The sequence below is a fragment of the Trachurus japonicus genome, chromosome 8, assembly GCF_045865225.1.
Source record: "Trachurus japonicus isolate A0001 chromosome 8, Traja_1.0".
Classification (NCBI taxonomy): domain Eukaryota; kingdom Metazoa; phylum Chordata; class Actinopteri; order Carangiformes; family Carangidae; genus Trachurus; species Trachurus japonicus.
Window position 1 is genome coordinate 2,016,928 of NC_140914.1, and position 26,375 is coordinate 2,043,302.

Below are 26,375 nucleotides of genomic sequence, written 5' to 3' on the forward strand. Positions count from 1 at the left end.
AATAAAGACTTGTTTTTGTTGTACACCTACCTGTGTCTGTGGTGGATCCTCTTTCACAGGACCAGACCAGGTTAACAAAGGTGGTGGGAACTTTCCACTACCTTTAAAATCCTCAGACAAAATGTATTACATCATCAACACACAGTAAATGATGAATGTAAAGTGTAACCATTCTTGACAAAGAGGAGGAATACATAAGTGTTACCTAGTTTGCTGTCTCCTTGCTGAAAGCCAGTGGTTCAGTATCTCTCTGGGCTTGGCTCGTCATCCAGTACTGGAACATCTTCTCTCTCTGGAAACTGTTGAAATCTTCACAAATCTCTGGATCACTCTAGGTCGGCTCCACGATCTCAGCAGGGTGGCATTTTGAAAAGTATTCACTCTGGGACCTGAGACAAGGTCAAGATACAATTACTTGATGCTAAGTTGTGAGCAATTTGACATTTTTACTACATTTCAGTTGCAGGTCAAATACATAAGGGAGATCTCAAAATTTAACTCACCAGTGCACCTTTAAATATACGGTTAAACTCTAATGAATTACAAAGACTATGAATCTTCAGAACATCATTTAACTTTTATTAGCTACAGAAATACCAGCATTAACAGTAAATATTTGATATGAACCCGTGTTAACCCACAGCCAGCTGCAGTACTTTACACAAAGTATTTCAGAACACATTGAATAACAGTTTCTTTTACACAGCATGTAGTCAGAAAATGTCTGCTGCTCAGCAGTATTTACTAAGATATTCTCACTCACCACTTCAAAGCCATTAACACTGTTAGGCTAACCCAATAGGATTTAACTTGAAGTAATTAGCATCACAGCGAGTGGATTGTATTAGCACTAGCATGGACCGACACAGTTTACAACGGCAACAATTATCATCATGGTTAACGGAAACATGAGTCAGCTGACTACATATTAAAACTCACCTGTCCTCACCTGACCAGCTGGTCTTCACTCAGGAAGTGGATGAAGCATTTCACTGGCTACCGTGCACCTCCACTTGACTTTGCTGTTTGACCCACTTTATCATTTTTAAATGAGTGTGTTCATTTTAAGTGCTTTTATGTAAAATATGAAACTATTTATTTCAAGTGCATTTTCAAACATGAATTTAAATGATGAGCTCTACTGAAGTGAATGCAAAACTGTTTAATTGCTGTGGGCTACAAATGACCAGAGACAAACCTGTCCCACAGTGTGAAGTGTGTGTTCAGGATGTTAGAGCCAAAGCAGCTCTAGAACTGGTTCATGCTGACAGAGTGGGACATTTGTGGAGATAAATTATTTACATTTAACTCCTAATGTATTAATATAACTGCATTTCATCATATGTTTTTGGAAGAAAGAATATTTATGTCTGTGTGATATGGTTTGTTGACCTAGAGGTGATGGAGTTCTCTTGTTTGGACACTAGGGGGCAGAATTAGAGCAGGGATTGTGGTGGGGCATGTCTGGATGGGTTTTCCTCATCGCCATGGAGACTCAGTTCAAGCAGCCTCGTCTCTCTGTGTCACTGTTTCTTTCCTGTGTTTTTCAGGTGAGTGTTGTCTCAAACCCCAAAGGAATTACTGAAACTTCTTAGTTAAACTTTAGAGAAGTGTGAGTGCCTACATGTAGTACATTTGTGTGTGTGAATGTTGAATGAGAGCGGCTGTGACTGCTGTTTATTTTACTGCATAAAGAACTTTGAGCTGCTTCCTTTTGTATGAAAAGTGCTTTATGAATAAAGGTCTGTTTTTGTTGATAGTGTCTGTATGTTAACTGGATTGAACTTTATTTGGAGATAATGAATGTGTTGGGAGAGACACAGGAAATGTTGTGTGTGTGCAGCTGTTGGTGAGACGGTTGCCGTGGTGCTGGGGCGGGTTGGTGCTGTTCACAACCTTCAGTATCGCTGACAGAGAAGACGGTTAAAGAGGAACTATGCAAGATTTGTTTGTTTTTTACCTTAACTATGCTACATACAACGCATAACAAACTCCTACTTTGATCTGTTGCTGTTTTTCTGTGCTCATGCTGTTATTATAAATGTTTGTGCAGACAGTTGATGGTTGGTGATGCCCATGTTTTTGTGAAATCAAACTTTAACACTCACAGAACCTCTAAGCCCAGGGGTGTGGAATCATTTTTAAATGAGTGTGTTCATCTAAAGTGCTTTTATGTAAAATATGAAACTATTTATGTCAAGTGTGTTTTTTAGACATGAGTTAAAATGATGAGTTCCACTGAATGCATAACTGTTTAATTGCTCTGGGCTACAAATGACCTGAGACAAACCTGTCCTATGGTGTGAGCAGATAAATTATTTACATTTAACTCATAATGTATTAATGTAACTGCATTTTATCATATTTATGGAGGAAAGAATATTTATGTCTGTATGATTCGGTTTGTTGACCTGGAGCTGATTCCAGTAGGAGGAGTTCTCTTGTTTGGACACTAGGGGGCAGAATTATAGCAGGGATTGTGGTGGGGCATGTGCCTACGTTTACATGGAGAACATTTGTGTGTGTGAGTAACTGTGAATGCTGAATGACAGAGGATGTTGACTGCTGTTTATTTTATTGCATAAAGCACTTTGAGCTGCTTCCTTTTGTATGAAAAGTGCTCTATGAATAAAGGTTTGTTTTTGTTGATAAAATGTGACGCTGTGTCTCCAGTGTTGTCTGTGGGAGTTTGTGTGATGTGTGTGTGTTGTGGGTCCATGACTTGTTTTGTTGTGAAATTGTTGTAAACAACTGAACCTAAGTTATGAAAAGTTAATGCATAAGTTCTGGAGTGTTAAAGCAAAAGTAAGTGGTCCGGTCGTTTTCGCTAATGCTGCGTTCCAGGCAGGCTTTTGAAATCGTAAATTACAGCTTCAAGTCACAACTTACGACTTTGTAGCGTTCCAGGCAACCCACTCGTGTTTTTCCGACCTGTTTTACCGGTGAAAGTCACTATAACGGCCACTCGTAACTTCTGACCCGTGAACTCGCACCAGATCGAACAGGTACGACTTCACGGTCGGAAAAATACGAATTTCCTTGAACGCACCATAACAGTCCTCGTCCCTACGTCGCCACATTCACGGCGTCCCTTGGCTGCACACACAGCCCTGCATGTCGTTCTCTCTCCTCATTGGATAAAAACTGTAGGATACGATAAATGTTTTCTCCTGGGCTCAGAGCAGAGCAGAGTGACTGACAGACCCGTGTTTCAGACCAAACACTCTATGTAAGTGATTGCTGTCGGAAGATATAACTATTTAAGACTTATATTAACACAAATATATCACTTACTTCTGCTTTAATTAATGAGCTGAAGAGTTTATTACCAGGCTGTTGCCACTGATAAGAATGTGGTCTTTGTTAACTTGGTTAAAGCAGATATCAGTGGAATGTTTTTGTTAATATAAGTCCTAAATAGTCCTATTTTCCGTCAGCAATCACTTACATGAAGTATTTCAGCCTAAACACGAGTCTCTCCGTCACTCTGCTCTGCTGTAACCCGAGGAGAAAATTTTCCTTGTGGGATACAAGTGTTATCCAATGAGGGGAGAGAACGGCATGAAGGGCTGTGTGTGCAGCCAAGGGATGCGCGTGAATGTGGTGACGTAGCACGAGGACCAATTGATGCCTGACAAGGGCGGGGGCTGCTAACTCATGGTGCGTTCAAGGAAACTCGTACTTTGTGTTTTTCCTTCCTGTGAAGTCATACCAGTTCGATCTGGTACGAGTTCACGGGTCGGAAGTTACGAGTGGCCGTTATAGGGAACTTTCACAGACAACAGGACGGTAAAAACACGAGCTACGGGTTACCTGGAACGCTACCAAGTCGTAGTTGTGACTTGAAGCTGTAACTTACGGTTTCAAAAGCCTGCCTTGAACACAGCATTAGCCGAAACGGCCGTGCCACTGATATCTGCTTTAAATAAGGTTGATGATTATGCACAAATATCACTGTAATATGATTTATAGTGTCTGTATGTTCATTGGATTGGAACTTTATTTGGAGATAATGAATGTGTTGGTGTAAATGAGTCATAAGAAGAATAAAATGTCTACAGATGTGACAAATCCAAGGCCCAGGCCAGCACACAGGAGTGATGTAGCTGGTGCAACTACCTGAAGCTGCTGACAGACACCAACACTCACCTGTAGCAGACTGCAACCCACTGGCACCACTCACCTCACAGGAAACAGGACGTTGTTGGAGACCATCTCAGGATTTTATTCTGCACACAACAGTAGGAGCACATTAGCTGCATCGACAATGTTTTATGTTTTATCTCATTAATCACATTCATTTTTAACACTTCAAACAGAATATACACTAATCAATAAGATACAGGTGCATCTCAATAAATTAGAACATCATGGAAAAGTTTATTCATGTCAGTAATTCAATTCAAACAGTGAAGCTAACACATTATATAGATTCATTATTATGGCTTAATGAAGACATAAAATTCAGTTTCTAAAAAAAAAAAAATATTACAAAAGATTTATTTAAAAAAAAAGAGGAAGAAGCTTTTTTAAAGGAGTCATCACCTGGTTTTTTATGTATCCAATCCCCCTTAAATTGCTTTGAATCAGTTCTTAAAACTTATTGGAAACATTTAAAAAAAAAAAATTCAAACATAGAGCTTGTTCTGACACTTTTTCATATGGCAACTTTCTCTCGTGAGAGTAGGCGCGAGGTTTTGACTGGTCCGGATGTTCATTGTATTAATATGTAATGAGGCGCGCATTGATTGGACGCAGGGAGGACAGAGCCGGAATGGTGGCTGGCCCTGTGGGCTACATGCAGGCTGTATTGGAAACCGCATACTATGCTGCTCTGTCGTGTACCGTAACCATGTTATAACTTCATAAAATAAAACAAAATTGTATCGGTTCATTGTAAAACATGTATTTATTGATGCAAATGTGGTGATTTCTGTACGTAGGCTACAGAGCCCCGGGGCAAAGCTGCTGCTGCTCTGTGTGAAGCTTCACTTTTCATTCAAACAAACTAATGCTACTGCCACAATTGTTAGATTTCATCAATGAGACAAACATTTATCTCCTAAAAAGAATTTAACCAGTCGGCGGTAAACCTCTGCAAACCTGCGGGTAAGTTAATTAACGACCGTTTCCTCCGCGGGGATGACAACGTAGTTTGACCGGTTAACGAGCAGCTGCAGGCGGGTTGCTGACGAGTCACTCTCCGCTCCTCTGCCTCGCTGGAGCTGCACTTCTCCCAACGCGAAGCAAACTTCTAAGCCGTCATTTGGATATACTAACCGCACATTGGGGATCTAAACCCTTACTTTCTCACATGAAAAAATATTAAAACTTAATAAATTAACGACCCTTTCCTCCGGCGGCACGACGACGTTGTTATCAGCCGGCTAAACGAGCACTGCAGGCGGGTTGAGGAGTCACTCCTCCTCCGCTCCTCTGGTGCTGGCTGCAGCTGGCTGCACCTCACTTCTCCCAACGCGGAGAAAACTTCTAAACAGCCGTCATTTGGATAAACTAACCGCACATTGGGGATCTAAACCCTTACTTTCTCGCATGAAAAATTATTAAAACTTAATAAAGTGACGAAATAACAGCGCTACAGTGGGAAATAAAACAACCCGTAATGGCGGCGCGGCAGAAGTCGGGGTGGTGGAAGAGAGGTGTGTTTATGAAAGCAGGCGCCACGGTGACGTCACCGTAGGCGCAGAATCAAAATCTCGTAATGTTGAGGTGCGCTGCCTCATGAGCTGCTCTGGCTTAAACAAAGAGCCCAAACGAAAAAACTCAGCCACTTTCAAACCCCAGGTTTTCAGGCAAGTTTCCACTGAGGTCCAACACCAGTATACAGGTTTTAACAAGGAAAAATGCGATTTCCGGGTGATGACTCCTTTAATACAGAAATATTGTCCTTGTGAAAAGTTAGTCCATCTATGTGCACTCAATACTTGTTGTGGTTATTTGACTTGAACTACTGTAAATGGACTTTTCCATGATATTCAGATTTATTGAGATGCAGCTGTAGTTTCCAGTTTCAAACTGAATGTTCACTAATCAATCAGATATTTCTGTAGACATGAGATCGTATAGTGGCAGTTTCAGTTGGATCCACAGCAGATGAACTTTAAACACACAGAACAAAGCCACAACACAAACACATGTATGCTAATGAGATGAGATCGTTAAATCCTCGTCTCACCGTGAACAAAGAAAAACAACACACAGTCACACACACTTTAAACATGGCCGCCACCTCATCACTCAGTGTGTGTGTGATATTCATGGTAAGTAAGGACTTTAAGAGCATATTATCTACAAATAACGGAGAGAGTTTCACCGTGTGTCTCGGCTCTTCCAGCAGCAGCGACGTTTTGGCGCGTTTTGGGGGGTGCACCGCTAATTAACGCCCCACCTGCAACAACAGCTGCAACCAGGAACCATCGTTCTCTGAACCAAACTGCTGCAGCAACAACAGTTTAGCTGGTTAACATATTTACCACTGGTCTGAATCATATGTGGAGTGGGTTTTAGTTTTAGCTGAAGTTCACATAGATAATATCAACTTAAAAACGCATTAAATCTAAATACTGACTCAGCTACACACCACAGGTATGGTTTATGAAGATAACCAAGGAACAGGAGCATTAGCTAAGAAGCTTTGTTGTTTTGTTTTTTCCTTCTCTATCTCGTTCACTTCTTTCTCTCTCTTTTTTGTCGTTTGTTTAACTATTGTTATTACTGTTATTGTATTATTATTGTTAATATTACTATTATCTCCTTTTTACTTGTTTTCTTCTCTCACACATGAAACCTCTCATCACTTTATTAGCCTACTTCTATTACTCGCTATGTTTATCAATATTACCCTTTTATTATTATGTATTTATATTTATTATTTTTATTACCATTATTTATCATTATTGTTACTGATGTATTTTTCTTTTTCTCTTTGGTACTACTGGTGTTATTGCTATTGCGTGATCTCGTCTTTAAAGCAGAAGTGAGTGATCCGGTCGTTTTGGCTAATGCTGCGTTCCAGGCAGGCTTTTGAAATCGTAAATTACAGCTTCAAGTCACAACTTACGACTTTGTAGCGTTTCAGGCAACCCACTCGTGTTTTTCCGACCTGTTTTACCGGTGAAAGTCACTATAACGGCCACTCGTAACTTCTGACCCGTGAACTCGTACCAGATCGAACTGGTACCACTTCACGGTCGGAAAAATACGAGTTTCCTTGAACGCACCATAACAGTCCTCGTCGCTACGTCACCACATTCACGGCGTTCCTTGGCTGCACACACAGCCCTGCATGCCGTTCTCTCTCCTCATTGGATAAAAACTGTAGGATACGATAAATGTTTTCTCCTGGGCTCAGAGCAGAGCAGAGGGACTGACAGACCCGTGTTTCAGACCAAACCCTCTATAGAAGTGATTGCTGTCGGAAGATATAACTATTTAAGACTTAGATTAACACAAATATATCACTTACTTCTGCTTTAAGTTCCATGTTCGTTTCGTTTGTCTTTTATTCTTGTTAACACCACATGTGTCTCGTGTTGTTTGTCTTTACACAATAAAAAAGAAGCTGTGAGTCGACAGAGATGTGAGCACGTTGATATTAAAGATCATTTTCTGAGGTCGACTGATAACGAAGGAAAAATAAAGTTTGAAGTATTGTCCAACAGACAAGATGGCAGCAGATGAGAAGACAAAACCTGCAACAGAGTTAAAGTTGAGAAGTTTGTAAAGTTTGTGTTTGTAGAGTCACAGATTAGATTAGGTTACATGATGTAAGTTGAAGGTAGAAAACCTTCTAATGTTTTGTGTTAAAGGAGTTAACAATGTGAGAGCAAGTGAGTGTGTTCACATGTGTTAAATGCACTCTCAAATTATTATTTTTTAATAATAAACAACTTTATTTCAAACAGTCAACCAGCACTGACAAAGGCAACATGAGATCACTTATTTTGAGAAATCATTCAAAATCGTTGTGGTCAAATAAAAACAAATACAGACAAAGAATAAAAAAATAAATTATCAATCTATAATATTAAAACGATACCATATAAATAAACACAAATATAAAAACCTAAAACAGATGATTAGTGAATAATAATTCAAGTAAAGACATTAAACATAGTGCATAAATGTTTCAGCTGCTTTTTGTTTTGTACAGAGGAAATTGTTTAAATGTTTCTGCTCCATTTCTGTGTTGATAAACCAAGAAACGTGTCGTCTTGTTTGTTTCTGACATTTATGAATGTGACGTTTGGTCATAAGTCAGATCAGATTAATGAGGAAAATACATAATTGTCCTTATTTCTGTGATCAGATCAGACTAATAACATTTCTGGATTGTGCTCTCCACTTGTGGGAATGAACCTTTATTGTGGTGACGTCTGGAGTTGGACTTGACTGCCTCCCTGTGGTCAGAGTGAGGAACTGCAGAACCTTTTACTGTACAGATTTTATTAAACAGAGTTATTGTTTGTTCTGAAAATCAACAAGTACAACTCAACAGGAACTTTCAACATTTATAAAATGTAAAATCTGTTTCTGTTTTCTCAGACATTAGTTTTCCTTGTCAGTAACAGTGTCAGCTGTTTCCTGTAAACACACAGAGGGAGGAGATAGAAAGTGAAAGTATTTAGTTCAGACGCCATTTTAAGACGACAGAGGGAATAACGGTGAAGCTGCGTTAGGTGAGTGTTAAACAACTTTATTATTATTATTCACCGTTAAAGTCTGTGAGTGTCAGTCCCTGTGAAGTGTGGAGGGAAGAAGAGTCAGAGTGAACTACTGAGACTAAAGGGGGGACAGCAGGAGGACAGCTACTCCCTGTTGTCTCAGTCTGACTCAGGCCCTGTCCACACCGACACTTTCACTAAAACATCTGCTTCTGCTTCGTCCTTCAAAAGCTTTACACTAGTCCCACATTGTTGTTGTTGTAGTTTCTATGTCCAGCGTAGTTTGTTGCCCTGGTTTTTTTTTTTTTTTTCAAACTTTATTTAAAAGTTCCAATCACAGTCAGAACATTGACTGTGGACAATACAAACATTCAGGCATCAAGGAATTAAATAAACAAATACAGTATGAGACATAAAGTGGATAAAGTGCATAAGTCATTACATAGGTAACATAAATATAATTTAAAAAATTAAATTAAATAAAAGGAAGAAAGAAAATGGCAGGACATATTAGGCTACATTTCTCCAAATATTTCTTAAATTATGTTAACAGTGTGTATACATGTTTTATTATCAATTCTTTTAATACATTCAAGGTAGTTCTTAAAATCAATTTCAAAAACAGGAAAGAAAGGTCGACCTGTTTGTTGCCCTGGTTACAGGTTAGAGAGCTGCGGCTATGACGTCATCGTTAAAGATCCGTTTAGTTTTTTCTGATGCTGCGTTGGGAGATTTACCCACACTGGGACCAGGTTTAAAAATATACAGTTTTAGGACAAAACGCTGATATGAGAAATAAAAACTGTTAACACACTGTATTCTGTGTGTGTGTGTGTGTGTTACGTAACAGGAAGCTAAGGGGAAAGTTAAGGGGACTTAAGTCAGACGGCTGATCTCTCAATCCTCTGTTTATTTCACCTCTTAAAGCAGAAGTGAGTGATATATTTGTGTTAATATAAGTCTTAAATAGTTATATCTTCCGACAGCAATCACTTCTATAGAGTGTTTGGACCGAAACACGGGTCTGTCAGTCACTCTGCTCTGCTCTGAGCCCAGGAGAAAACATTTATCGTATCCTACAGTTTTTATCCAATGAGGAGAGAGAACGGCATGCAGGGCTGTGTGTGCAGCCAAGGGACGCCGTGAATGTGGCGACGTAGGGACGAGGATTTTTCCGACCTGTGAAGTCGTAGTTCAATCTGGTACGACTTCACGGGTCGGAAGTTACGAGTGGCCGTTATAGTGACTTTCACAGGTAAAACAGGTCGGAAAAAACACGAGTGGGTTGCCTGGAACGCTACAAAGTCGTAAGTTGTGACTTGAAGCTGTAATTTACGGTTTCAAAAGCCTGCCTGGAACGCAGCATTAGCCAAAACCACCGGATCGCTTACTTCTGCTTTAATGTAAAAAATGTGTGTTTGACCTTCAAAATAAAAGTTTAACACTGACCCAGAGAAGATAAAGAGTCTGAAACACAGTTGATCCACATCAGACCAGGTTCTGATCAAAAACCAAAAGAATAAGACACAAAACTTTTGTTTTAAAGACTTGTTATGTTCTCTGGAAAAGTGTTAAAGTTTTACACTCAACACAAAACGAAACACAGTTTTCACATTAAGAGGTGAAATAAACAGAGGATTCAGAGCTCAGCTGTTGAATTTAATTTCCCCTTAACTTTCCCCTTAACTGCTGAATCTGAAGCTAAGGTCAGTGTTGTTCAGTGTTTCTGGTTTCCCTCTCAGACTGACTGAAGTCCTGAAGATGAGTGTTAATGTGGAGGAAGAGGAGGACGGACCAGAGTCTCCAGGACCCACCTGTCTGTCTCTGAAGAGCGACCGGTCCAAAGGAAATCCCCCAGACTTCAGTCTTGGACCTGGACCTGGATCCACCAGCTGGTCTGTAAAGAGTGACCAGTCCAATGATCAACCTCTAAACTTCAGACCTGGACCTGGACCCACCAGCTGGTCTGTAAAGAGTGACTGGTCCAAGGAACAACCTCTAAACTTCAGACCTGGACCTGGACCTGGATCCACCAGCTGGTCTGTAAAGAGTGACTGGTCCAAGGAACAACCTCTAAACTTCAGACCTGGACGTTCAAAGTCACGGTAAGAGACAGTTTCTACTGTAAACTGAATTGAAGATGATTCAGTCATTAGACTCATGTGAAGGAAACAGAGAGAAACCAGGAACCAGATCCATCAGACTCTGAAGGTTCACAACCAGTTTAAAGTGTCACCTCCAAAAGTGTCATCACCCCCCCACCCACCCACCTCCTGCAGTGAAACACAAACACTATAGAAAACAGAAAAACCTCCTCAGCTCTGAGATGATGAGTCATGGTTAAAGTAGAGTAAATGTAATAGTAACTTAGTCTACTCAAATACTTTACAGACACCAGCTGGTCTCAGATCAGTGATCCACATCCATGTTTGTCCTCAGTCCTCTCTCTTCTTTCTCCTTTCTCTTGAAGAAAAGACACATCAGTGTTAATCGGTGTTTGTCCTCATCAACGTCTTTATGATTTAATATAATTATCAGAGTGTTTTTGTATGCATGTTTTATATCATTTAGTCTGGACAGAGAGAAGAGGAGTGGTGTCTCTGACGTCCTGAAGGATCATGGACAAAGACCCAGAACCAGAGGTGAGCTGCAGACAGCCAATCAGAGCAGCTGTGGACAAAGTGAGACTGAACATCTGTCTGCTGATGTGGTCATTTGTTGTTTTCTCCAGAGTCATTGTTCCATCACACAGCACTGACATTTAAGATGATGATTCAAACCTTCTCTTTGTTGTCTGTAGTTTTTCTGTAGCTGATGAAAATAATCTGATCAGATTGTCAGACTCTCTGTCTTCAGTCTGACTCTGTCTCTTGTCTCTCAGCAGATCGTGGTCTGCAGGAGGTTTTAGATCAACATAAGATCAGTCTGAGGAGCAGATGTGAACGAGTGACTGAAGGAACTGAGGGAACAGGAAGTGAAACAGGAAGTGGAACCCTCCTCAACAGGATCTACACTGAGCTCTACATCACAGAGGGACAGAGTGAAGAGGTTAATACCCAACATGAGGTGAGACAGCTGGAGACAACGTCCAAGAAGAAGACCCTCCATGACACTCCAATCAAGTGCAACGACATCTTTAAAGACTCACCTGTCCAACAGAGAGAGGACGTCTCTACGGTCTCACCTGTCCAACAGAGAGAGGACGTCTCTACGGTCTCACCTGTCCACCAGAGAGAGGACGTCTCTACGGTCTCACCTGTCCAACAGAGAGAGGACGTCTCTACGGTCTCACCTGTCCAACGGAGAGAGGACGTCTCTACGGTCTCACCTGTCCAACAGAGAGAGGACGTCTCTACGGTCTCACCTGTCCAACAGAGACCCATCAGAGTGGTTCTGACCAACGGCGTCGCTGGCGTTGGAAAAACCTTCTCGGTGCAGAAGTTCACTCTGGACTGGGCCGAGGGCTTGGAGAACCAAGATGTCAGTCTGCTGGTTCTGCTTTCGTTCAGGGAGCTGAACCTGATCAGAGATCAGCGGTTGAGTCTTCTCAGGCTGCTCCATGTTTTCCATCCAACATTACAGAAGGTCACAGCAGAGCAGCTGGCTGTCTGTAAACTTCTCTTCATCTTTGACGGCCTGGATGAAAGCCGACTGTCACTGGACTTCAACAACAGGGAGGTTGTGTCTGATGTCACACAGACGTCATCAGTCAACGTGCTGCTGACAAACCTCATCCAGGGGAATCTGCTTCCCTCGGCTCTGGTCTGGATCACCTCCAGACCTGCAGCAGCCAATCAGATCCCTCCTGCATGTGTCGACAGGGTAACAGAGGTCCGAGGCTTCACTGACGCCCAGATGGAGGAGTACTTCAGGAGGAGGTCCAGTGATGAAGATCTGTCCAGGAGAATCATCTCACACATCAAGACGTCCAGGAGCCTCCACATCATGTGTCAAGTCCCAGTCTTCTGCTGGATCAGTGCTACAGTTCTGGAGCACATGTTGACCACAGACCAGAGAGGAGAGCTGCCCAAGACCACGACGGACCTGTTCTCACACTTCCTGCTGGTCCAGACAAAGAGGAAGAAGAACAAGTACGGTGAAGGACATGAGACGAGTCCACAGGAGCTGACGGAGGCCGACAGGGAAGTTCTTCTGAAGCTGGGGAGGCTGGCGTTTGAACAGCTGGAGGAAGGAAACATCATGTTCTACCAAGAAGACCTGGAGCAGTGTGGTCTGGATGTCACAGAGGCCTTGGTGAACTCAGGACTCTGTACTGAGATCTTCAAAAGAGAGAGTGTGATCTTCCAGAAAACAGTCTACTGCTTTGTTCATCTGAGTGTTCAGGAGTTTCTGGCTGCAGTCTACATGTTCCACTGTTTCACCAACAGCAACACACAGGTCCTCAAGAACTTCCTGGGAGAACAAGTTGAGGAACATGATAACAGTGACTTATCTTCAGAAGAAGAAGAAGAAGAAGAAGAATACAGACAATTTTCTGATAATGGTCGAGATTTAACCCTGGATGACTTCTTGAAGAGAGCCATGCAGAAATCCCTCCTCAGTAGAAACGGTCACCTGGACCTGTTTGTTCGCTTCCTTCATGGCCTCTCTCTGGAGTCCAACCAGAGGCTGTTAGGAGGTCTGCTGGGTCAGACAGACAACAGTCCAGGAACCATCCAGAGAACCATCAACAACCTCAAGGAGATGGAGAGTGATAAAATCTCTCCTGACAGAAGCATCAACATCTTCCACTGTCTGACGGAGATGAAGGACCAGTCAGTTCATCAGGAGATCCAACAGTTCCTGGAGTCAGAGAACAGATCAGAGGAGGAACTCTCTGAGATCCAGTGTTCAGCTCTGGCCTACATGCTGCAGATGTCAGAGCAGGTTCTGGACCAGTTGGACCTGAGGAAGTACAAGACATCGGCTCAGGGACGACGGAGACTGATCCCAGCTGTGAGGAACTGCAGGAAGGCTGAGTGAGTCCAGACATGATCAATAACACACACACACACACACACGCACACACACACACACACACACACACACACACACACAGTCTCAGTTTGATGTTTCTCCAGTCTCAGGTCAGTTGTGTTGTTTCTCCAGATGTTTTAACACTGAGTTTTAAACTTGCAGATGTTTCAGTTTGAGCTTCAAGCTGAAGATTAAAGTCCAACAAAGATGGACATGAACAATGTGCAGGTCTGACAGAGTGATGAGGGTTAGGGCTGGGTATTGATCACTGATCACCTGAATCCATCTGATCTCTGATTCACTTTGATTCCTGATTCAACATCATGATTGTGTTTTAGATTTCAGTCCCAACTCCAGTTTGACTTGGACATGAATGAGACGCTCAGAGAACTGATGCTGTAAATTGTTGCATTATTAAAACCATGAATGTTGACATGATGAATGGAGCCAAAGCAGTTCCATTAATGCACTTTCTATTGAACATGAGCAACAGTGGAGTCGTCATGGCAACAGATAGCAGATGCAGCAGCAGCAGCAGCAGCTCCACTGTGTGTCAACAGTCACAGCTGCTTCTTCACATCCTGCACATAGATCTGCTTCCATTCAGCTCCACACAGTTTCTACCTGACTGGACACTTGTTACCTTGGAGTCTAGAGGCTGCTGTGTGTGTGCTGCTAGTGTTGTGTGTTTGTGTGCGCTAACACACCTGTGCTTCACCTGCTGGTTCAGTTGTGGCTGGTTGTGAAGCCGAAGCAGCTGCAGCTCCAGTGTAACAGACTGACTGTGTCATGTTTGTGTGTCCATCATCAGCACAGACACACAAACTGTCAGAAGAGTGAAGGACGATCAAAGCAGCTTCTCTCTCTTTTTACTCATCAACCATCTCAGTCACTGTGCAGCTGCCAGCTCTCACACACTTTTAAGGTGGAATGTTTTCTTGTGTGCTGCTCAGTGACCCATGGAAATCAATCAGTCCACCTTAAATGTCACCATGACAACCTGCAGCGTGTCCTTAGTGTGGATTAGATCTGTGCAGGGCACACACTTTAGTGGTCAGATCTTCTGACTAAAGATGTTTCTACATTTCACCTTGATTTTCTTTGACTTCATTTCACGTTTGGAGAAAATCAGTGTGTGTGAGCGTTGTTCAGGTGACACCTGCAGCTCTACACCTGAGCTCACCTGACCACATCTACCTGTGTCGGCAGCAGGAGCCTGGATTAAACATCCATCTGGGCTTTGATGAATGGATGTTGGAGGATTCAAGAGGAGGATCTGAATCTGAATGGGTTTTTCCAGCCCAGCCCTGATGAGGATTATTGTTTCATGTCCAACACAAAGAGAGAAGATGAACTGAACCAGAGTGTGAAGAGCACATGTTGATCACATGATGACATGTTGTGTGTGTTTAGTACTAATTGTCTGATTTTACTCTCACACATTTTGTTTCTTCTCTAATCACAGACTTGGTGATTGTCTACTCTCAGAGCTTCACTGTGAAGTTGTTGCCTCAGCTCTGAAGTCCAGCCCCTCCCACCTGAGACACCTGAACCTGAGAGGAAACTACCTGGATGATTCATCAGTGAAGCTTCTGTGTGCTGGACTGGAGAGTCCAAACTGTAGACTGGAGACTCTGAGGTGAGTTCACTGACTGGAGCTGTTGTAGTTGTTTGAAGCTTCAGCTTCTCATTGGTTCATACATGTCAGGATTTGTGTGTGAGGATTTTTCTCAAGAAGCTGAAGAGAGAAAACAGTTGAGATGAGTCCAGAGAGAAGAAGGTGAGAGCAGTCGTAGTGTTTGTGATTCAGAGCAGCAGAGAACGAGCTCAGCTTCTACAACTGTTGTTTTCAACTCAGACTCTTGATGTTGAAGCAACGTGCAGCACTGATCTGAGAGCAGATGTTGAGTTGTGGTCAGAAACACAGCAGCTGGTGGATGTTGTGGAGCTGACAGAACCATGGGAGGAAGCATGAGAGGAAGCAGCTGAGATCCACAGAGCTGGCAGCAGAGGCAGAGGAGGCTGGAAAGCTGCGCTCCAGTGGAGGCTGGCTGTAGGGAGCTGTTGGCAGCTAAAGTCTGCTCCCTGGTAGCTCAACTGGCTGGGAGAGGCTGGAGTGTGAAGCAGGAAGTGAAGAGCACGGCACACACTGCAGCCACTTCCTGTCAATGACTGTGAATGCTGAGAATCAAGGTGAGACAGGTGAGAGCAGAGCTGCTAGTGTTGGTCTTGTTGCTGCTGACATGAAGCAGCTGCAGAGGCTCAGCTGGTTTGTTTGGAGGCTCACCAAGATGGGCTGAAGGTTGTTGCTTCATGTGGCGGCTCAGGCTCAGAGTGTTGACTCAGTGCTTGGCTGAGGGCAGGAGTCAGAAGCAGCTCAAAGTGACAGCTGAGCTTCTTGAACGTGGGCTTGTGTGAGCTGTTGAACACAGTCAGTGTGTTAGCAGAGCAGAGCAGCAGCACAGAAGCTGAGTGATGAGCTGCTGTGGACGGGCTCGCCACAAACAACCTGCTTCACACACTTTCAAAACGCCCACGGAGAAAAGCTGACCAGGTCGTTCTGAAGATTGTCACAACTTGATGTTGCTGTCAAACAGCCCTGAACTCTGGAGCCGTGTTTGTCGGCCATTGAAGCGGCGTATCGCTACGCACACGCGCACTATGACGCACACTGTGTGAGTGCAGATGAGCTGTTGGAGTGAGAAGGAGCTCAGTGACAGAGTCTCTGAGAAATGTGGCTGCACAACATGAGTTTGTATGGATGGAGCCACAGCAGTGGAGGCTGGTCCATAGAGGCAGAGGAGGTTGGTCCTCCTCTATTTTTGAGAGGCCACAGGAAGATCAACATATTTTTAATAAAGAGTAACTGGTTGAAATAAACCTTTACCAAATCATTTATAATATATTTTTAAATCTCTTTTATGGAAGAAAATCCATTAAATCCACTTAAAACAGCTCAACAGCGCCGCCTGCAGACGGAGGAGACAGAGTAGTCTGTGTGAGGAGCAGGGAGCAGGAAGGGGGGGGCTTAGGGGAGGACGGAGGGCTTCTGTCCTCCTCTAGACGCCTCGGGGCGGGATCTCCTTCCATTCTCTCAATGCGTTTAGGATTTTTTCATGCTGATCTGTGATTGGCTAAGACGCGTAAAATGACGCACTAAGGGAGGACGTCCTCCCTTACCAATCAGCAACCAGAACACAAGATTGACACCAGGTTGGTCCAATTACAGTTCTCCAACCCCCCTTGGTTACTGTTGCTATGTGCGCCAAACTTTCACTCCCAGCCGTGCTGCTCCTGCTGCTCCTAGCACAAGAAATACGGAGTTTTCAGCGACATTGGCATCAATTTGAAAGGAAATATCAGCAGATTTCTGGATAAACTGTTAGGAGATATCAGAGAGAAGCAGCCAGAGAGATTGTTCATAGTTTTCAGATACGTGACCTGGGCCGTCAGCTCAGGTAAAAGAATAGCTAGCCAAATATGTATGTAATTTGAGTGGAACACTTTGCTTACAGATCTCCATGGTTTTTGTTTTTACTTTTTCCCCACTGTGACATTTACAGGTGTTTAACACTGGCCTGCTTTTTATTTTATTTTTTACATCCCACATGAGAAAGGCTCTGTCTTTTTCATTAGGCCTGTGTTAATCTGAAAACAGTAAGATTGAATAAAATGATCTTGTTTTTAAAAAATCTTGTAAGACATTGTTTTACTGTTTAATTTTCATTGAATATCAGAAAGTAGGGATAAGTAGTCAACTAGTAGAAAATAACATGACGCTGTGGACTGGTTTTCCTCCTGTCCTCCCCAATTTTTTCAGTCACCAGCCGCCACTGAGCCACAGGTGGAGCTGACAGGTGAAGAGGCGGAGTCACTGCGTCTGTGTTGAAGCAGCAGCAGCTTCTCATGAATATTAATGAGCTGTTTTCTCTCTGTCACTGTTTAACCTGCTTCCTGTTGCTTCAGCTGTTGGACTTTGATTTTCTAAACTTGTTCTTTCTGAAGCTTCTTCAGCTCTGAACAGATGATGAGACACTGAACGCTGTCAACAAGGAGCTTTGTCCTCAACTCACTGATTTTATTCTTTATTCAGATTGATGAGCTGCAGGTTGTCAAAGATCAGCTGTTCTTCTCTGGTCTCAGCTCTGAAGTCCAACCCCTCCCACCTGAGACACCTGGACCTGAGCCACAACGACCTGCAGGATTCAGGAGTGAAGGATCTGAGTGGTTTTCTGGAGAGTCCAGACTGTAGACTGGAGACTCTGAGGTCAGTTCACTGACTGTTGTATCTGATCCACCTACAGTGAATTAAAGTGAATTTATAAAAATATACTTTCTTCTGAAAACATTAAATTGAAATAGATTATTTTCTGTGTTTCTATATTTAGATTTTGATGCATCTTGAGCAGGACATGTCCTAAAAACAAAAAACTCTTCTTCTAAATAATCTGTGACAAATGATGTAAAATGAGTCCAGAAACACAGAGTTGTATTAATTCCTCATTTGAGTCCAGATTTATTTTCCTCTTTATTCAGATTTTTATCAAAAATCAAAGTGACACCACTTGACACTGGGTTTCATCACGTCATTGACCCCTGTGCTGTTAGTTTATTGATTTAACCCTGATAGAAGTTGATCAATAAAGTTATTGATAATAATAATGATAATAATAATAATAATAACAGAGAAGAAGAAAAACACAAAGTTAGTGACATGAAATGGTACAAATATAAATCTGTCTAAAAGAATCTGAATCTCTAAATCAGAGAGTTGTAGTCAGTGTTTAGTCCAACAGGTATTGATCAGATATTGATTGTATATTGACAGACTGAGCTGAGGTCAGCAGCAGCTGATGAATCTGTGCTGACATGTGGATGATGTGTAGAAGGCCACATGATGAAGATCCACAAGAACACAAGGACAAAGTCCCTCTGTTGATTATTGATCAGGACTCATCTGATCAGTTATCAATGAATTTATCTTATTCTTTTATTCTTTATTCAGATTGGTGTACTGCAGTTTGTCAGAGATCAGCTGTTCTTCTCTGGTCTCAGCTCTGAAGTCCAACCCCTCCCACCTGAGAGAACTGGACCTGAGCTACAACTACCTGAAGTCTTCAGACGTGAAGGATCTGGATGATCTAGTGAAGAGTCCAGACTGTAGACTGGAGACTGTGAGGTCAGTAGGGGGGCGGAGTCAGTCTGTGCTGCTTTCACCACTATTGGACTAAAGTCAGTGTGAGACAATAACAGAGACACCAGTCAGCCAATCAGAGCAGAGAGAGACAACAGTCAGCCAATCAGAGCAGAGAGAGACAACAGTCAGCCAATCAGAGCAGAGAGAGAGACAACAGTCAGCCAATCAGAGCAGAGAGTGAGACAATCACTGATCCATCACCTCTGTCCTCTGCTTCTCTTCACAGATGGGAATCCAGACCCTCCCTCACTGATCTGAGAGCAGCTCCTCTGTCTCTCTCAGAGTCCAGTCCACCATCCTCCCTGTGTGTTCTGGACCTGACAGAGATCATCACTGTCTCTGGACTCATCTGATCCTCTACACACTCTCTGCTCCTCCTCTTCCTCCTCCTCCTCCTCATCTTCCTCCTCTTCCTCTCTCCTCCTCTTCCTCCTCCTCCTGTTTCCTTCTTCATCCATTCTGGTTTATCAGCTCCATCTTGTGGTGTGGTGAAGAACTGCAGCTCATTTCCGTTTCCACATTATTCAGTGTTTCTAAACATGATGGAGGTTCAGATCAGGTTGCTATGACAACAGTGACAACAGTTAACACATTAATGTACGCACCATGTTCGTAAACACTGTTTATTTTGTATAATGATCAATGATGTATATTTTATATGTAGTTTTTTCTGGCTCTAATGTGACTCTGGCCTCTCAGGGAGCAGAGGAGAGAGAGGTGACAGCAGCAAGAGCAAAACCCTGTTTACTGAACATGAAGCAACAAAAACACATTTATCTAAACAATTAAAGCAACCAATAGATTTGTCATTTGTCACACATTTTGCTTTTGAGACGACAGTTTTTTGCTTCAGTGAGTTTTTTTCTCTGTTAAATAAAGTTTTATTCTTTCTCAAGCTCTTGTTTCTGTTTGACGTTGAAGAGGTTTTGTTTGGATCGATTTGATACAAAAGTAATTCCATAGTTTTACAGCTGGAATTTACAAACCAGTTCAATCTGTGGTGATGGATCAATGATTTACCAACTTTAGCTTTAGGATTACATCACAGAAACCAAAGTGAGACAGAGACACAGAGACATTTGTGGTTAAAATAAAAAGATGTCACTGCAGCTGAGGTCTGGAGAAAACAATCCAGATTCTGAGACCTCAGAACAATACAGGTGTGTGTGCAGGTACAAGAAACTTCTAACAGAAAAATCTATTTAAATAACTTTGGACCAACAAGTTACAAAATGAAAAAAATATTTTATTATCATAAATGACAAAGTGCGTGTGTGTGTGTGTGTTCAGAAGCTGAGTGAAAACGCTCTGTAGGACAGGTTAGTGAAGACGTCGATGTGGTCGCTGCTGCCTCCGACCGTCAGCACCTGCACACGCGCACACACACACACACACACACACACACACACACACACACACACACACACACACACACACACACACACACGTTAAGCTCAGAGTCCAAAACAGCATGAAACAGACTGATCAATAATAATATTTAGAGCTGCAACAATTAATCAATTAATCGAACAATAATCGATTATTAAATTACTCGTCAACTATCTTGAGAAAAAAAGTCAAAATTCTCTGATTCCAGCTTCTTAAATGTGAATATTTCTGGTTTATTTGTTCCTTTATGACAATAAACTGAGTCTCTCTTCGGTTTGTGGACAAAACAAGACATTAGAGGACGTCATCTTGTATGTGTGTATATTTTTCAACGTTCTTTAACATTTTATTGACCAAACAACTAATGAATTAATCGTTTAAATAATGGACAGATTAATCGATAATAAAACTAAACGTTAGTTGCAGCCCTGATAATATTATTAATAATAACAATAATATTATTAGTAATATTAATAATGATGGTGTTTGTGATCAGGACCAGAGGCCGTGCTGCGTTCAGGGACTCACCCGGTGCCCGGTGCTGTTGGTGTTGAGCTGCAGCGTGTTGAGGCTCTGAGAGGAGCAGGGGATCTGAGCCTTGACCTCGCCCCCCCGAACTGAGGCCGCACACACATCTGTAAAAAACACACACACGCACACACACACACGCACACACACACACACACACACACACACACACACACACACACACACACACACACACACACACACAGGTGAAAACAGGCAAGTCATCCATTCTGATTAATCAGCTCCATCTTGTGGTGTGGTGAAGAATTGCAGCTCATTTCCACATTATTCAGTTTTTCTAAACATGATGGAGGTTCAAGGACACTGAAAAAATGCGCAGAGCAGCAACGACAACACAATTAAAGTTCAAATGCAACCGAAAATTGAACCCGTCACTGGAAGAGCTGAGAGCGCCGACATCGTGGTCTTCAGACGTAAAGACTGGAAAGGAGACAAAGTCAGAGCCTGTCAATGCAAGCAGTGGTGTAGCCAGTGCAAAAGCAACGCACACCAAGAACGGAAACAGCGGCGGGAAGACGAGGATGTGCGAGCGGCAACAAGTATGTGTTTGAGATGAGCGACAGAGCATGACAGTCAACGTTTCAAAGTTCAAGAATGTCTAGGACTCTTCCCAGGCAGAGACACACTGAGTGGACTTGGCTTATGACAGTGCACTGGAGTTGCAGAGCACAGAGTAGATGCAGAGGTTTGCTCCAACGACAGTAAACAGCGCCACAACGCAACACTAAGACAGACTTTGCAGGCTACATCCCATCATACCCGCAGCACGTCTTTTCTGTTTAAGCTGCTGCTGCCTCCGGATGGTACAAGATGGTACAAAACTCAACATTCACGACTCAGTAACTGACTATATCAGTGTAGTGAGGGAGTGTTTTGTCTCCCTGTGAGCTTCCCAGAGAGTTTTCTGGGAGAATGAATGACTGATGATGTTCATCTGTAAGAGACAGAGATGGGGGCTCGAGGTTGCGTTTTCTTCATATTGCATTGCAATATCCTGTTTAAAGTGATCATATAATAAACAACTAATCAATAGGCTACTGTATAGATAAAGGAGTGATAATAACCTACAGTAAATGCTTTGAATCGCTTAGATATAGCTGTGCAGTATCCTTAGTAGACTGGATAGCAGCAGATGATAGAAGGGTCATTACAACCAGAAGAGACAGGAGACTTTTATTTTTTAGAGACTTGAGACTTGACTTGGACTCGTGACCAAAGACTTGAGACTTGATGAAGTCTCACCCCTCAAAGACTTGAGACTTGACTCGGACTTGCAAAAAAAGACTTGAACATCTCTGGTATGAGAAGTAATGACACTCACCTGTATCAGTGGATGGGAGGAGGAGGCTGGACGGCGTCGGAGACAGACAGGAAATGTTGTCTGTCTGCAGCTGTTGGTGAGACGGTGGCCGTGGTGCCGTGGCGGCTCGGTGCTGTTCACGACTTTTAGTGTCACCGGCAGAGAAGACGGTTAAATAGGGGAGCTGTGTCACATCATCTGTTAGGAGGGGGGGCTCTACACCTCCTTTAGGTAGCGAGGGACCGACGGAGAAGTGAGTGGCTTGAACGCTGAGCCAGCCAGGTTAGGTTGACGCAGCACAGGAAGACACAACACGACAACACGTGGTAATGTTTGGGCTGCTGCAGCCGTGCACGTCAGCAGTGGGACATCGCCGGAGAAAAAGAGAGAGAGAGAGAGAGAGAATGAGTGTTGCCTCGAAAGAAAATATGAAGGAGAACTCGGACGACTGACCGCAAAACCAAGGAGACACTTGTGTTTTTTACATTTACAGTATTTCCATTCTACATGACTTTTTTTTCAGTTTTCAACACAATTGAAAAACTTCACGAAGGGCTATGTGTTTGATCAAAAAATAACTAAAGTTGCAACATCCATCTTACATATAATAATTATTTTCATAGGCCTATATCCTATGTGCAGAGGCTGTCACATATGCACATGTTGATGATTCCTAACAATAATTATTAACAGTGATTTACCATGGTTTGAAACGCAGGTACATCAAATTACCCCGCCTCTCGCCCGAAGTCAGCTGAGATAGGCTCCAGCTCACCCGGATAAGCGGTATAGAAAATGAATGATATATACACTCTAGGGTACATCAAATTTGAATGGGAAATTTTAATTTCAAAATATCAATTTGGCTGGCAATGTATTTTGTTCCAATTAACATAAAAATGACTTTTGCAAAGTTTTGAGGAAAGTGTATTACACTCTCTATACTCTCTATATACAATACATTTTATATGTTCATCATTACATCTGTCATGTTCAATTTTTGACGGAAAATAAATATTTAAATCAGAAATAACCTTCTGATATCTTCAAATCTCACTTGTGAGTATGAGGGAACATTTAGACTTGACAAAAATAGTGATTTGAGTTATACTGTGATAAATATCGATATAGACTGATATAAAAAATGATTGAGGCAGGTGTTTCTGTGTTTCTGTGGTAGAAGTGGTTTTGAGCTGCCTCCAGAGTGGACTGGTCTGTATTGATGTGTGTTTTGTCACTGAGTTCCCTCTGTGTGCAGTGTAAAGGTTGCTGTGCATTTAGTATTGTGTGCAGTGTGTCTGTGTAAATCTCTCATTCATTTGTGGTGCTGTGTGTTGCAGGGTTGTGCAGCAGCTGCCTGGCCCTCTGTGGGGCTGGTTGCAGTTTCAGATGTCACAAGTATTTCTTCATGAATGACTCACTATAATAAAGACTTGTTTTTGTTGTACACCTACCTGTGTCTGTGGTGGATCCTCTTTCACAGGACCAGACCAGGTTAACAAAGGTGGTGGGAACTTTCCACGACCTTTAAAATCCTCAGACAAAATGTATTACATCATCAACACACAGTAAATGATGAATGTAAAGTGTAACCATTCTTGACAAAGAGGAGGAATACATAAGTGTTACCTAGTTTGCTGTCTCCTTGCTGAAAGCCAGTGGTTCAGTATCTCTCTGGGCTTGGCTCGTCATCCAGTACTGGAACATCTTCTCTCTCTGGAAACTGTTGAAATCTTCACAAATCTCTGGATCACTCTAGGTCGGCTCCACGATCTCAGCAGGGTGGCATTTTGAAAAGTATTCACTCTGGGACCTGAGACAAGGTCAAGATACAATTACTTGATGCCAAGTTGTGAGCAATTTGACATTTTAACTACATTTCAGTTGCAGGTCAAATACATAAGGGAGATCTCAAAAATTAACTCACCAGTGCACCTTTAAATATACGGTTAAACTCTAATGAATTACAAAGACTATGAATCTCCAGAACATCATTTAACTTTTATTAGCTACAGAAATACCAGCATTAACAGTAAATATTTGATATGAACCCGTGTTAACCCACAGCCAGCTGCAGTACTTTACACAAAGTATTTCAGAACACATTGAATAACAGTTTCTTTTACACAGCATGTAGTCAGAAAATGTCTGCTGCTCAGCAGTATTTACTAAGATATTCTCACTCACCACTTCAAAGCCATTAACACTGTTAGGCTAACCCAATAGGATTTAACTTGAAGTAATTAGCATCACAGCGAGTGGATTGTATTAGCACTAGCATGGACCGACACAGTTTACAACGGCAACAATTATCATCATGGTTAACGGAAACATGAGTCAGCGGACTACATATTAAAACTCACCTGTCCTCACCTGACCAGCTGGTCTTCACTCAGGAAGTGGATGAAGCATTTCACTGGCTACCGTGCACCTCCACTTGACTCTGCTATTTGACCCACTTTATCATTTTTAAATGTGTGTGTTTGTTTTAAGTGCTTTTATGTAAAATATGAAACTATTTATTTCAAGTGCATCTTTAAACATGAATTTAAATGTTGAGCTCTACCGTTTTGGGACCTAAACTTTTTATTTTATGTATTAATGATATTTGTGATGTTTCAAAGATTCTACAGTTTGTTTTGTTTGCTGATGATACTAATTTTTTTTGTTCTGGGGATGATTTGGGGATTATTGCAGAAAACATCATGAAATGGTTAAACTTAAGAGATGGTTTGATGAAAACAAGCTTTTGTTAAATTTGAAAAAAACTAAATTTATGGTTTTTACAAATCGAAAAAAGGATGAAATTGAACTTTCATTTGCAGGAGAGATTATTGAAAGAGTGTCTGTATTTAGGTTTTTGGGTGTTATCCTGGAGGACAAGTTGTCATGGAAAAAACACATAGCATACTGTATGTAAAAGCCAAGGTGGCAAAGAGTATCTATATTTTGAATAAGGTTAAGTTTGTCTTGGACACTAACACACTAAGAATTTTGTATTGTACATTTATTTTGCCATATTTTAATTATTGCGTGGAGGTGTGGGGCAACACTTATGTAAGTAACATCGCTCCCCTGATTCTGCTACAAAAAAGAGCAGTAAGAGTTATCCACAAGGCAGGTAATAGAGACCCCTCAAATAGACTTTTTATTTTTGCAGGTTTGTTGAAAATGGCCGATATAATAGAATTACAGACCCTAAAAATTATGTTTAAAGCAAAGAACAGATCATTACCAGAACATTTACAAAGCTTGTTTAAACTGGAGGAAGGGGACAATAGACTGAAGCTTGATTTTAAACATACATTTGCAAGGCTAAGCTTAAAACAAATGTTTATTTCTGTTGCAGGTGTAAAAGTATGGTATTCACAAAGCAAGGAATTGAAAAGCTGTACAAGTATGTCTCAGTTTAAGAAAATGTTTAAAAATGAAAAGATAAGTATTTACAAAAAAGAAGAAGGAGAAAGAGAAAAAGAAGGGAAAAAAAAGAAAAAGATAGATAGATGAGTGGTGTTTACCGTTATTTTGTTTGTTTGTTTTTTTGTCATTACTATGTTTCATTATCTCTAATAGTTTGAAACAGAGAATAATATTGGTGTTGAAGTAAGCCAATGAAATTTGTAACAACAGAGAGGAGCAGGAATTATAAGTTTTTTCTTCATCCTGCTCCTTTTCATTCATGGTGAAAATGTGTACACAATGTATATGTGCAACTATGTGAGAACCATGAATGAAATAAATCAAAATGAAATGAAATGAAATGAAGTGAATGCATAACTGTTTAATTGCTGTGGGCTACAAATGACCAGAGACAAACCTGTCCCACAGTGTGAAGTGTGTGTTCAGGATGTTAGAGCCAAAGCAGCTCTAGAACTGGTTCATAAAGACAGAGTGGGACATTTGTGGAGATAAATTATTTATATTTAACTCATAATGTATTAATATAACTGCATTTCATCATATGTTTTTGGAGGAAAGAATATTTATGTCTGTATGATATGGTTTGTTGACCAAGAGGTGATGGAGTTCTCTTGTTTGGACACTAGGGGGCAGAATTAGAGCAGGGATTGTGGTGGGGCATGTCTGGATGGGTTTTCCTCATCGCCATGGAAGACTCAGTTCAAGCAGCCTCGTCTCTCTGTGTCACTGTTTCTTTCCTGTGTTTTTCAGGTGAGTGTCGTCTCAAACCCCAAAGGAATTACTGAAACTTCTTAGTTAAACTTTAGAGAAGTGTGAGTGCCTACATGTTGTACATTTGTGTGTGTGAATGTTGAATGAG

At 41.8% G+C, this 26,375-nt stretch overlaps 1 protein-coding gene and 1 long non-coding RNA gene across 2 annotated transcripts in view; one reads left to right on the forward strand and one right to left on the reverse strand.

Moving 5' to 3' along the window:
• Nucleotides 1-19,211, forward strand: part of LOC146982294 (protein NLRC3-like) — a 46,817-nt gene extending 27,606 nt beyond the window's left edge. The window contains exons 3-7 of the mRNA XM_085785495.1: nucleotides 10,515-10,789; nucleotides 15,127-15,300; nucleotides 17,755-17,928; nucleotides 18,667-18,840; nucleotides 19,085-19,211. Of these exons, the coding sequence (XP_085641621.1) occupies nucleotides 10,515-10,789; nucleotides 15,127-15,300; nucleotides 17,755-17,928; nucleotides 18,667-18,840; nucleotides 19,085-19,211 (924 nt within the window). The remainder of the gene's footprint in view (nucleotides 1-10,514; nucleotides 10,790-15,126; nucleotides 15,301-17,754; nucleotides 17,929-18,666; nucleotides 18,841-19,084) is intronic.
• The window catches only part of LOC146982292 (uncharacterized), an 81,851-nt gene that overhangs the window by 40,990 nt on the left and 14,486 nt on the right, over nucleotides 1-26,375 (reverse strand). The gene's annotated exons all lie outside the window — the stretch shown is intronic.